The sequence below is a fragment of the Oryzias latipes genome, chromosome 3 (assembly GCF_002234675.1).
Source record: "Oryzias latipes chromosome 3, ASM223467v1".
Classification (NCBI taxonomy): domain Eukaryota; kingdom Metazoa; phylum Chordata; class Actinopteri; order Beloniformes; family Adrianichthyidae; genus Oryzias; species Oryzias latipes.
Window position 1 is genome coordinate 9,835,684 of NC_019861.2, and position 13,086 is coordinate 9,848,769.

At 37.0% G+C, this 13,086-nt stretch overlaps 1 protein-coding gene across 21 annotated transcripts in view; it reads right to left on the reverse strand.

The window, feature by feature from the left end:
• Nucleotides 1-13,086, reverse strand: part of madd (MAP kinase activating death domain) — a 65,540-nt gene that overhangs the window by 47,784 nt on the left and 4,670 nt on the right. For 20 of the 21 annotated variants that reach the window (XM_023952586.1, XM_023952557.1, XM_023952614.1 and 17 more), the window contains exons 2-7: nucleotides 8,483-8,674; nucleotides 7,682-8,323; nucleotides 4,581-4,884; nucleotides 2,961-3,092; nucleotides 2,726-2,839; nucleotides 1,976-2,056 (exon numbers count right to left, since the gene is read on the reverse strand). In XM_023952586.1, the coding sequence (XP_023808354.1) occupies nucleotides 1,976-2,056; nucleotides 2,726-2,839; nucleotides 2,961-3,092; nucleotides 4,581-4,884; nucleotides 7,682-8,323; nucleotides 8,483-8,541 (1,332 nt within the window). In that variant the 5' untranslated portion in view covers nucleotides 8,542-8,674. Of the gene's footprint in view, nucleotides 1-1,626; nucleotides 1,636-1,975; nucleotides 2,057-2,725; nucleotides 2,840-2,960; nucleotides 3,093-4,580; nucleotides 4,885-7,681; nucleotides 8,324-8,482; nucleotides 8,675-13,086 lie in introns of all 21 variants that reach the window. The other variant, XM_023952578.1, reaches the window with a different exon arrangement.

Below are 13,086 nucleotides of genomic sequence, written 5' to 3' on the forward strand. Positions count from 1 at the left end.
AGTTCTATATACAGTCAATGTTATTCGACTAAAATATTGAAATTTAGAATGGAAAGAAGATGAACAAATTCAGTATTCATTTTAAAAACAGCCAGAAAAGGCAGAGAATTTGCCAGCCTGAGCAAAGTGAGGAAAAACTGATAAGACAAAGAGAAAAGCATAGATGAACAGGTGGAGATGATTCTATGTAGAGGACCAACAATGAATCAACACTTACAAGGCGTTGACAACCAAAAACCAGACTTCACCTCGAGAATCTGGTCTTTGTAAGACACATGGCAACCCTCCATGGTGACCAACTTGGAAAAGCAAGTGGTTACGATGGAGTGATGATGACAGACAAGATACAAACAGCACATCTTTTCAAAAACCCAAATTAAAGTCTACAAGTTGGTTTTCTTAAAGACTTGAAATTTGCACAAGTAAGCAATCAATTACTGGAATTAATTTGAGCACAAATGTCTTCAGGCTGTCACACAAGACACATTCTGTTGCAGTTAAATAGCCTTGAAAAGAAGCAAAGACAAAATTCCCTTAAACCATCTTCATCTTTCACCCATGAATATTGTGAATTTGTTTCTAAATAAACACCAGCGGAGGCTTTGCACACTTCCACCGCCTCTCAGTCACACAGGTGGAGGAGCTGTTGATCACACACAGCTAAAACCTAGGTTCTGATTCAAGGTATAAAAAAGTCATGCTTTCACAAAGAAGAAAAAAAATTTCACCAGAAAAACAATGAACATATTCTAAAGCTGCGTTCACATCGAATGCAATTACCGCCTCAATGTAAAGTCGATGTATAGACACAATCAGAGGTCCTGTGGCACAGCGGTCTGGCCGCAGCGTGTTTTGGGCGCCGCAGTGCAATTTGTGTGCTGCGGCGCCTTCAAAGTTCCTGAATTTTGGCAGCGTCAACCAATCAGGGACTTAGCTTTTGCCCTTGACATGTTGACAGGATCAGTGGGTGTAGTGCAAAACCGGCATGCAGGAAATTCTGATCGATGCTGTTCTGAACTTTGTGACATTTTTCCTATTTGTCTTGAGACAATAATAAAAAGATCCTCTAATTTTATTTTTGTTTTTATTTTTTCCCTCCTCGGAATAATGCAGCAAGTCATTAAACTTACCCTAACTCAAAAGTGTTGAGAATTGTACAAAAATAATTTTATTCACGTTTGAAACTAGAAAAACCGTGAATGTTAGGGTTGCCAGTTAAAATACTGGAACTTCCAGTACCAGTAAAGGACTTCCGGTTCTGGAAGTTGATGCCTGCAGCCATGTCCTTTTGGCTTGTTTAATAGCTAAAGTAAATGTTTAAGATAACCAGACGCTTAAAATGTTTTAGTGTTGTGATTAAAAAAAGAAATCATTAGAATTTTGTTGTTGACAGATTGGTAGTTCATAACAAAAGGTTTTAAGCTGGGTTAAATGTAACAGAGATTTTATGACAAAATTACAATTTTTCACTTCTTTGTGTGTTTTTGTGCAATATTAAGACTAGTTTTTTAAAGTTTGAAAACATTTCCAAGAATCAGAACCGTTCGGGAGTAGCTAATCAGGTTAGAGGGGGTAAATAAGTTGCTAATACTAAAGGTTTAGGTCGATTTCAATCATCAAAGTTACCTCCAAGAGCTAAATGCATGCAGAAAGAAAAAAGAAAGTTACAAAAAACAAGAACAAAAAATAGGAAATGTTAATGCACTACAAAACACATATCCAATGCTCTTGCACTCATCTATAATACATACAACTTTGCAGTTGGGGAGTCACATACTCGTGAAAATGCTGAAAGAGATTTTTTTCATTTACAGTAATGTGACAGCACGATCAAATCACAGAAAAATAAAAGAGTACAAAGAAGAAATCCCTTTACAAAAGACTCATGTTTAACAAAAGATCAGAGCTGAACCCTGACTGAATCAGCACAGAACAAAACAAACCTTTAAAACAAAAAAGCTCACACGCACAATACCTGTTTCAGATGTTTCTTAAGCTCGCTTGCTTCGGGTTCTGGTAGAGGTGGTAAAGACTCTGCATTTGTGGGGGCTATAACCTGCAAAGATCAGAAAACGACAGAAGAAAAATATTTTGAAATGCAACACAAAAAAATATAGGAAAACCATCAACATGCCCCTTAATAGCAGAACAGTCAACTTTTAGCAGCAGTGTAATATTCTTTCCATCTATATTTCTTTTGTTTGTTTATTGTTTCAGAAGTTGGAGGAACAGTTCCAAAAAATGTGGCCAAGAAAAAAAGGGGTGCACACTACAATGAATTTTTCATTTTGGAAGGCTACACTGGCTGTGTGGAAAACGAGGAAGAATCAAGGATCAGTGACATTTGGGTTTTTATTCAAAACTTTATGCTGCTCATTTTAAAGTGGAGTTTAGTTTTTCCAGCCTAATATTATTGCTAAATGTTTTTGTTCTTAAGTACACATTTTTTGAGCTACATAACTAGAATTATTTTTTTTATGCAAATATCAAATTTGTTTGTTCATGTTTGGCTATTAAAGGCATTTTAAAATCTATCCATCCATCTGAGCACTTATACAAACAATAACGTCTGACCTGTCTTGTTTGTGATATAGCCAAACCCCCACCAACAATGAATAAAAAGTGTGCAAACAATAAAGACAATCAGCATCTCTGTTGAAAATAAACATAATTAGGACTGGAAAAAACCTGATTAGACAGGTTTCTAACATGATAACATACAAACCTTGCTGCTGTCAAGGTCAACAAGCCAAACATCATCTGGTATTTTGAAATCCAATTTATAAAGGAAGAAGCTGGCTGGCACACCAATAATGTAAGGGGTTGGAGCAAGAAGGAGCTGTGAGGACAAAGAAATATAAGGCACAATTTCAGCCTTTTTTACATCCAAATGTCTTTAAAAGAAACAGTTTGTTAAAGCAGGCTGTAAGCAACTATGGATTATCAAAAGGTAGTCTTACTTGTTCTGCAGACGCCATACATGTTGGCAGTAAGGGGATGACAGGAAACATGTACTCCAGAGGATAGATCATAGCCACAAAAGCCATGACACTCATTGACAAAGCATTGTAATCCCGAGACTGAAGAATAACCTTTAACATAAAAAAGTGACCATTACATTAAATAAAACAACACACACACTTATTTTTACATACACCGTAATGCAGATGTGGTGTAAATTTAGGCATGTCTGTCAGGAGTTCATCACAGAATAATAAAACCAAACTCAACATGTTTTTGACAAATCTAAAGTGTGACTTTCTTTTCTGCTTGGACATGTCAGTAACAGCAATGTTAAACTTCACTTTAACACAAACACAGGGAAAAGATAGTGTGTTGAAATGGAGACAGTCTTATTATGAAAGCTTTTATACAGCACTTTGTTCAGCTTGAGTGAATTTTTCCTTCTTTTCTTTTGCCCACATTTGTACTTCAAAGGGAAATTAGAGTGAGCACAAACTGCTGGGAAAACATGAAGGCGAAGACTATGCAACAATAATATGCAAACAAAGATTGCTTTGGTAGAAATTTAATCTATAGCATAATGTATTAAACACAGCGTTCCCTCATTCATCGCAGGGGTTATGTTCTAAAAATCCACAAAGTAGGATTATAGACGTTTTAGGCTGTAAAACTCCTCACTACACTCTTTATACACTTTTCTCAGACAGATATTAACATTTTTTGACTTTTCTCTTGTCTTTAAACCCTAAAGTTTAAGCCTTCATAGAAAAATACATCTACCGGTAGTTCTATAGAATCAAACAAAGATCTGCTGGTGATGAAAGATTTATGCGGATTTGGCAAAGTAAACACATTCTGTATATAAGACACGCCACGGAGGAAATTGCTTGACAAGGTCAACAGTTAATGACTACGCCGAACAGTATTAGAACAAGACAAAACAAAAAACGTCTAAAAATCTACAAAACAGTCGCAAACTGTGATGCAGCGAGGCACCACTGTATTCACAAATACTTCTGAATCATCTTCACACATGGACAAAATGCTCCTAGCCACTGTTGATGAAAGAAAAACCAACAACAGACATGACAGTGTTTTGATACTGACAAAAATATTCCTTTTTACTAATACTCGACCAGTGAAAATCAGATATTTGTTGTTTAACTAAATCATTAAAAAACATAATGAAAAGCTTCAAGCTTTGATTATTTTCTTCTTTATTATAGCTTTGTTTCTCCTGACATGTTTTCACTCTTCCTGAACAGTTAGTCTTCCTTTTCCATTTCATTTCATTTATGCTAAATTGTAGTTATGTACCAGTACATAACTACTAGTAGTCTTTTTAGCACAAACAATGGTGCCATCAGGATTTGTTGATAAGATAACTAAAAACAAGATAGTTAAAAAAAAATAAAAAAAATCTATTAAAATATGTTATAATATGGAATTTTGAATACTAAATGTCTGTCTATTTTAAATACAACATGTCATCATAAAAATGTCTCTGTTGACAAATGTATTTCTAAATTTCTGATTACCATTTTCTTGTTTAGTTTTATGTTTGGCCAAAAGCAATAGCAAAGACATCTTTCAGCTGCTTTTGTGGTTTCCCTTACCTTGTGCTCCAACAGAACACAGCTGAGGACCTGGAGACAGGCGTCCACACCCAGCAGTTCCAGGGGCAGGTGGAGGGGAAAGTCCACCAAAGTGAAGCGAGAGTTGTCAGGCAAAGCAAAGGTGAGTGCTCGCTTCAGTTCATGGGGCAGCACCTCCACATCCACACGCCTCTGACTCGCCACCGGCACAGGTGAGCGCAGTAGCCTGTACACCCAGGACTCGATGTCCCGAAGATCAGCGAGCAGCTGACTGCCTTTTTCTTCCACTGACAAGGCTCCAGTAAACACTCGCCACATGGTGTCTCTGCATAAACATAAAAGAGTGGCACCTCCTCATGTCTTTTCCTACTATGCAAGAATCAACTTTCATTTTTTATTTTTTAACAATCAAGTATGATATTTGATGGTTTAAAACCAAGACTGAGACTTTCTGCACAACCCAAAAAAACCTCTCTGACGTAGTGTGATTACAGCCGCCACAGTTTGCAGCAACACATTAGGCAACTATGAAGTCTAAACTGCCAGAACACCGAATAGAAAAATATATTCCATGTTTGTGTTGTTTTTTTTAAACTTTAACTTAAAAAAAGTATACAATGTGCAATTTTTTAACTTTCATTTATTATTCATAGTCTAGCAAAGTAGTGAAGGTCAAAACATATTGATGCCAGATTATTCTGGTGTTTTCAACCACCAGGAAACTTGAGCAAGCACCCTATGAAATCCCTAATCTCACAGGTAATGATTGTGAAACAGATGTTAAATTCCTCAACCCCCATTGGGTATGATTAGCACACTTAAAATGTATGCTTTTTTGGCATGTTTTGACGTGGCGTTTAGGTAATTCGGTCATTCTGCTTCCTCATAGCAACAGAAGTTGCTGCCCAAAGGCAGCAGGAGACCTCAATCTGTCAGAATTGCCATCGCACAAAACATTAGCAGCTATTATGCAATCGCCCTCCTCTTCCTTTACCATCGGACTCACTTTTCACAAGTCACTGCCTGCACAGGGTTAAAAATAAAACCATTTAGACCAGTTCATCTTCTGATTTTCAAAGCATTATTAGGTTACCGTATTCGCATCAGGAGTTTTTTAAGGCTGGTTAATTAATTAAAGCATTTTACCCAAAAAATAACCTTGAATTATAAGCATAAAGCCAAGCACCATGGTAGTTTAAACAATCAATGGCTTACAATGACTAAGTGAAAAAAACAGCTATTTAAAAGCTACAAGGAATAATGGCACAAAGCCAAAATCAAATCTAATCTTAAATAATAGTGTCCTACAATCGGTTGCATTTCTGACAACCAATTAAAATCCAGATAGCAAAGAACAAGCAACACAACAAAAACTCATAACCCAAATGAAATATGAAGAAATTCATTTGATATGTCTCTATCAAAACAAAACACAGCCCTTTTGACATGCAAACATTAATTTGATATAAATGTAAGCTTTATATCAGTAGCAAAACCATTGAGTGTATTAAGAGAACTGGGCTGAGCAATCCCTTCCCCTTCCAAACAGGTAGTGACGCTGGCTCCAAGAAGCCAAACTCCCCTGGTCTCAACCTGAAGCATTGGATTGACAGATTCTCCCAAGCCCGCTTTCAGTGGTAGGGGTGTGAACTTGGAACAAGTTTACCTCTGATTGTCAACAATAGTTGCCACAGAAACGTTGACTCAGACCAACTGTCGTCTGGTTCCAGAATGGCAACATCCGTATTACGGAAAAATGACGACCGAATTGGTCTCATTTCACTGGAACCGGAAGTAAACCATTTTCTATAGGTGACGTCATATTGGTTCAGTCCAGTTCTCTTTATAAGTCAATAAGCACAAAAATCAAGAGCCTTAATTTAAAAAAAAAAAAAAAAAAAAAACAGCTCTATTGCAGTCTTGGCCTTTATCTTCCTTAAACCTCTTTTTTTGCTTTCAAACAAAGTCAGTAAAGATACCAGAAAAAAACCTAGATCCGTTTCCTGCTTCTAGTAAATCAGACTTTTATTCTTCAAATTCATGCTGGGCAGAAACACAATTCTGCTTTAAGAAAATCTAAACTAAAAGTAAAATCAGTCAAAATAATTTTAAATGTATTAACTCATTGGACATTTAAAATGAAGCCATTTTAAGAGCAAACATTGAGATGATTTATTTGTTTTGGCTTCATGTTTCAAATCAACAGTCCAGATCCTACATGGTTAACTGTCCATGTGCGTGACCTGAAGTATGAGGCTGGATTAAACAACATTTAGTGTCAGAAGCATCTGTCTAAACAGAGCTGATTAAATTTACTATGTATGTTTTGGTTTGGGTAACTCGTCATGGAGATGTGGTGTGACGATAAAGCTGACTATGAAAACAACAGAGGCCGCAGATGGCCGAAAAAAATTGCATGAAGCTAAATCTACAAAGCTTTACAAAAGCTCCTATTCAACTTCTAAAAACATGGTGCCAACAAACATTCATATATTTCTTTAAACTTTGTATATCTTTTCATTCATAAAAAACAGATTACTTACTAATGCTAAACTCTAATTCAACATTGTACCGACTGTTAAAGCTAATGGCAAGTAAATGTAGTTTTTAGTAAATAAAGTCTCACTCTCTCTTTTGATCTTTAGTAAAATGATTCCCAGTGGTCTTTTAATTATTATACCTTTTTAGCCAAAAACCTGTGCTGTTCTCTAGAGCATATTTTCTGCAGAGCTGAAGTGGATCATTAGAAATTCGCCTCTGAGCTGTGATCAGGGCTGTTGGGAGGAAGCAACCCCGCCTCACTTCCCTTTTTTCCAAATGTTTCTTTATGTCTGCTGCTGATTCACAGCGATTTAACTAAAGAAATACTCAAAAATGCAACTTTGAGCTTAATTTTCTTCATCATGAGAAAACTGCCCAAGAACATGTTGACAACACGATTTCCCATCAGAGTGGGTCTTTAAAAATTCTGTAAAAGAGCCGACCTCAAACTGAATAGTACAAATGTTGACGAATAAAATCTGGTGAATCAATGTTTAGCAGAACTTAAAAAGTATTAAATGAGACTTCAGAAGAAAGAGCTTTTGTGTTAACAAACAAGTAGATAACATCTGAAACCTTACCTTTGGGTGGCACGTGGAAGGCCCGCTCTCTGAGTTAACCTTTGACTGCAACAGTCCACTAGCCTTTTAAGGATATTTAAGCACTCCCTAAAGGTGGAGAAGAATGGGTAGTGGCTGAGTATGCACAGGGAGGTCAGGGTGCTGTTGCGATTTCTAGCTGCCACCTTGGCAGCGTTCCGTCTGTGCTGTGGAGACCTTCCAGAGTTTAGCTCGTCACCTGCCTGCTCACTCTGTTCTGCAGAGGCAGGCGGAGGCACAGATTCAGTGCTAGTAGGTGCAGGTAACACAGTGGATGACGCTCCACTGCTGCCATCTGACACTTCGCCGGTGGTTTCAGCAGCCTTCGACGGCGTCTCTGTGTGACCACTCTTGTCTCCTCGAGGACGGTGATGTCCGCGTTGAAAAGATCGGTAAAAGTTGACGCAGATTCCATAGCGGGTGGTGCTTGAGTCCTTGTCAGTTAGCATGAAGACAAACGAGGAGTCGTCACGCAGACTAACTCTGCGCTGTCTTATGCTCAGACAGCCCTCGGGTTGGCAGAAGAACACCACATCCGGTGGGAGGGGGAAGTCTGGATGGTCTTCCAGTGGGTAACGGCGAAGAAGCTGAGGTGTCTGGGCCACGCTGTCACTACTTGGTTGCCTAAAATGGATGTAAACAAATGTACTTTATGATTTAAAAAGGAGTAAGACAATTTTTCAACTTTACTTTATTCTACAAAAGAAATACTGAACTGAAAAAGCACCCTCAATGACTTCCTTTGTTAATTCAAGAAAGTACAAACCGAAAAATTAGACTTACCTTGCTCCAACCACTACCAAGTAGTCAAGAAGGCGTGGGCACATTTTCTTCTTCTCCATCTTTGAACGCGTCCCGTATGTCAAAGCATCCAGGAAAGTTGTTCACTGTAGGCTTAGTGATGTCTTCCCATAGCAGGTGTATAGTTGAAACCGAGATCTTCACATATCATGATGGCAGTGACAAGAGACCAACCTGCAAGACCATTACAGTGATTACAAATAAAGCACATATGCATTACCCATATATTCATTAGTAATACTGAACTCATTGGCCAAAATTAGAGCAAAGAATGTATAAACAAATGAATCATTGTGATATCTGTTTTTCAAACTCACTAAAAACTTCAATCTTTTTGGTTATATTGTCCAAAATTGCTTTAACCAGGTTCCTAAGCGGGCCGACTGCATTGAGTCAAAAATTTCCTTTGAAAACAGCAGACCACTTTCTTTGGCAAATGGCACCAGACCTGTGGTCTTATTGAACAACAACAAATCTCTTGTTGGTGTAGTAAGCTGCTTAGGAGTCTGGGGGGATTGAGTACCACTGGCAGCTTGTTCTACAGACATTAAAACTATTTGTCTCTTAAGTGGAGGCAGTGAAGAAAGATCTAATAGAACATCAGAAAGATCACAACAATTAAAAAGGCAAAATTCCTGAAACTATAACTATTCCAAAAAACAAAAGCAAAAAAAGGAGAGAAAAAGAACAAAACACAGAATGACAAAATAACAAAATGAAACGTTTCAGAAAACAAATAATTTCAGAAATCAAAATGAAATGTTAAAAATAACAAAGAAGTAATTGGAAAAAGAAGGCATTTTGTGACGTCACTGATTGGATGATGACGTCTGTCCATCATTTTGACAGACAGTTATTATTGACAGTTATTATTTGGTATAAACCGCCTCAAACCAAAGATATTAAAGTTACTGTAGACCCAAACAAAGAATATTTTTAATTCAGGACATATGAAAAGATTCTGGATATGCTCTGTACAAAATCACAAAACTTTTATAAGTTTTATTTATTTTATTTTTTTAACTTAAATTACAGCTAAGTGAACCAATTTAAAGTCTCACTCTAAGTATATTTGCATTTATTTTCGAAGCATTCCTAGTTTTCTTTTAATTATAATTATGCTGTTTCTAGCCATGTCTCGTTTACTTGTACATAGTTTCTGCAGAGCTGCAAGGGTTCATTAACCGGTGCAAAAATGTAGTCTGTTGCCCTGATATATATGTTATATACATTACCTATTGGACACAAAAAAACACATTTTTTTATTATCTATTTTTATTATTACTGCATTAGTTTTTTTTCTGAGCTCTTTTTCAATCTGGAAATACGACTCGATCTCTAAGGGAACCGCCTTTCGCTCCTTGTGGGTGCCGCCCATTTCGTGGCGTTAACCTACAATCGGCCTCGGCAGCATGTCTGCGTTTCACCCAGGAAAACAAAGAACACCGGCACTTTTGCAAAGGTGGATGTGCTCGTTTTTAGAGGAATGCTCATGAAATGCGTGAATGGATCAAAATATCGCTTTGGGGTTGTTTATAGTGAGGAATGAATTTTACAATACACTTAAAGGCTCATATCAATTGAGTTTGCATGATATAGGCGCTTTTAAATAATATGTTGACATCTGCCCTCATTCTCAGTTACATCCAAAAGTAGGTTTTACATATAATATATAATACATATAATGCAGTTACATTCAAAAATATGTTTTACATAAAATTATTCTAAAAGAAATACTTAATTGTGATCAACTGAAAAATTAGACTGTGAACTTTTGCTTGGTAAAAGCAAACAATGGAAAGTATCTCTATAACAGCAACTGTTTTTTCCTTAAGAGCTGCTTTCCAAACATTGAAAAAAGACAGCTCTGTCAAAACACTTGGCTTCCAAAATTTCTTCTGGAGAATGAATGACTAAATCAGAGGCTAAAAATCCAGAAATTGAATCTAAACACAGAAGCATCTGAAACCAAAGAAAGTGTTTATCAGTTATACATCAAAGCTAACTCATGGTCTAGCCTTGATCCACAAAACCATTTTTGTTTAACAGTTTCTCCGACAGATAAGTTTTGACGAAAGTGCATAACACCGAGATCTTTTAGTTCAAACCAGAAACTCCACCCTGTAACACAAATAGAGGAAATTCAGACAGACACTTCCAAAGAAAAGTCAATATCAGGGATGCCCTAATCCATGCCTCGAGGGCCGGTGTCCTACATGTTTTTCAACCATCCTGTAATTGGCTAAACACACCTGATCCAGGTAACCAACAGCAGATAAGGCTGGATTTCTGGAAAACTAGCATTAAACCAGCCCTTTAGGCCTGGATTTGGACACCCCTGGTCTATATGCTTCAGGCTTCCGCATTCAAAACTCTTATGTTCATGCATCGATACGCAAGTTTCTATGACCATCTTCAGGCTCTACGATGTAAAAAAAAGCGTGCCCATTGAACACGCGTTGAAAGACGTTGATGTCCCTTTTAAGTCACGGAAGTGCCAATTGTTTGAAAATAAATCACGGAGGAAAAATTAATAGTTGTGGTTCGTGGCTGGCCAGAATTTTATGACACCAAGTCAGTCATATATCAGAATAGAGCTGTGAAAGAAAAAGCCTGGAGCAAGATTTGCGAGATTTGCCCAAGTTCGACATTTCACACCAAGCCTCTTCCAACTGTATGTGGTGGACACGGGCTAATATTGGCTAGCGACGGTAAAGTGTGAACCCCCATACGCTAAACGCTCGTCACATGCCCGGTGTGAACATAGTAAATCTCCCTAATCTCGAATAAAGGAATTTCACCTGTCCTCTCTTTAATAGACATACAAAAACACACAGACTCACTCCAGCATAGGATCATCCATCAAACACAGATACAGGTTAATGAACCATCGCAGATAAGTCTCCCAAGACAAATCAGACACACCGGTAATATACGGGCAGAACTGGAACACTTAAAAAAAAAAGACAGAACTTCATTTTATGAGGCACCCACGCTGATCATCATAAAACTGTCCAATCTGACTTAAGTAAATAGAAAAAAAGTAGAAAAACTCAAGAGTACATAGAATTCCTTTTTCAACTTTGAACTTTCTTGTCATTCTTGTGATACTTATTATAATGCCTTGAAGTCAATTTTGGCCAATCTTTTATTCTGACAGGAAGCCTGTCGTTTGACGTTAGACAGTAGTATAGAACAGAGTTCTTTATTGACTTAGTGCCTGCACAATGTCATTACAGCTGTTACAAGATGTTTGTCCTGATATGCTTTGCTTGATTTTCACAAAGCAATTTGAATTAAAGTCAGACACACCCATTCTGCTTTTATATGCACGAATGAGTTTGTCCTGGAAGTACAGTGGTTGCTAACATCCTCCTTTACATATAGCCAACTTCGTCTTTTTGTCTTTATTCCTTTACTTTCTTATTTTAGACATAATAGTTTTGAATGTTTGCTTTTCTGCTTTTCTCCCTTAGTATGTTGTTATTGTACATTCTTATAAACCCTCATCTTCAGTTAAGAATGAAGCTCTTAATTCAAACTCCACCATCAAAATGTTTTTTTCGTGAGCAATTTGGCAAATGGCAGAGATAAACAGAAAATCTGTTCTTCGCAGTGACTGCTCAGAAGTGATGAGGGCCAGAGACCACATTACAAACTGTAAGTACCCAGAGATTTGTGTTGCTGATGAATCTACAACAAAGCACAGCTCATTTCCATATGAATAGGATTATGATCCTGAACAAAAAAAAAATATATAATGTGGTATAGATATAATGTATAATATAATGACAGCAACGGCTGAAATGCTACTTTTTGGACTGATGGACCATAAGGACAAAAATATGTCAAAGCAAAAGAGAACAAAGAGTCGTTATTATAGGCTTAGATGTTTCAATAAAAAAATGAATCAATACAGACCTCGTCCACTTAATCCAAGTCTAATCAAGCTGTTTAGAACGTACCCATGCACAGTTCTGCTGTCTGTAGTAATCCTCATGCCCACTTAAATTTTACAACAACAATGCACCACTACATCCTTGAAAGACAAAAATAATCTTCCGCTTAGACACTGAGATTAACTGAAAACAATTTTTAAAATGGGTCTGAACAGAATAAATTAGATTTATTTTTCCTCTGAACAAAAACAATATTTCATGATGTGCCTACCTTTCTTTGTGTGACTGTCTGATGATCAGATAGTTGTCAAAATATTAGTTAGAAATCCTACACTATGAGATTTTGCTTAGAATTGTACAGACAGCAGCAGCTGCTTCTCAAAGATCTCTCCTTTCTTTCTTGATGCTCCGTTATCCCATACCTGCCGATAATCAATTAATCAACAGAATCTGATTAGGAGCATCTGGCAGCTTTTCTTCCATTCACAGAAACAACTAAGAAGGTACTTTCCCTCAACAAGCTCCATCAGCATTTTAGACGGCCGTTTATGTTATGGGTTTTATTTTTAAATCAATCTTATTTTCATCAATTGCATTTTTGAAGCATGCTCAAATACATAAAATGAAAGAAAATTGGTCATTACTTAAAAAAAAATACCAAGTTTCTCTGAAATCTTCTCTGTTAAA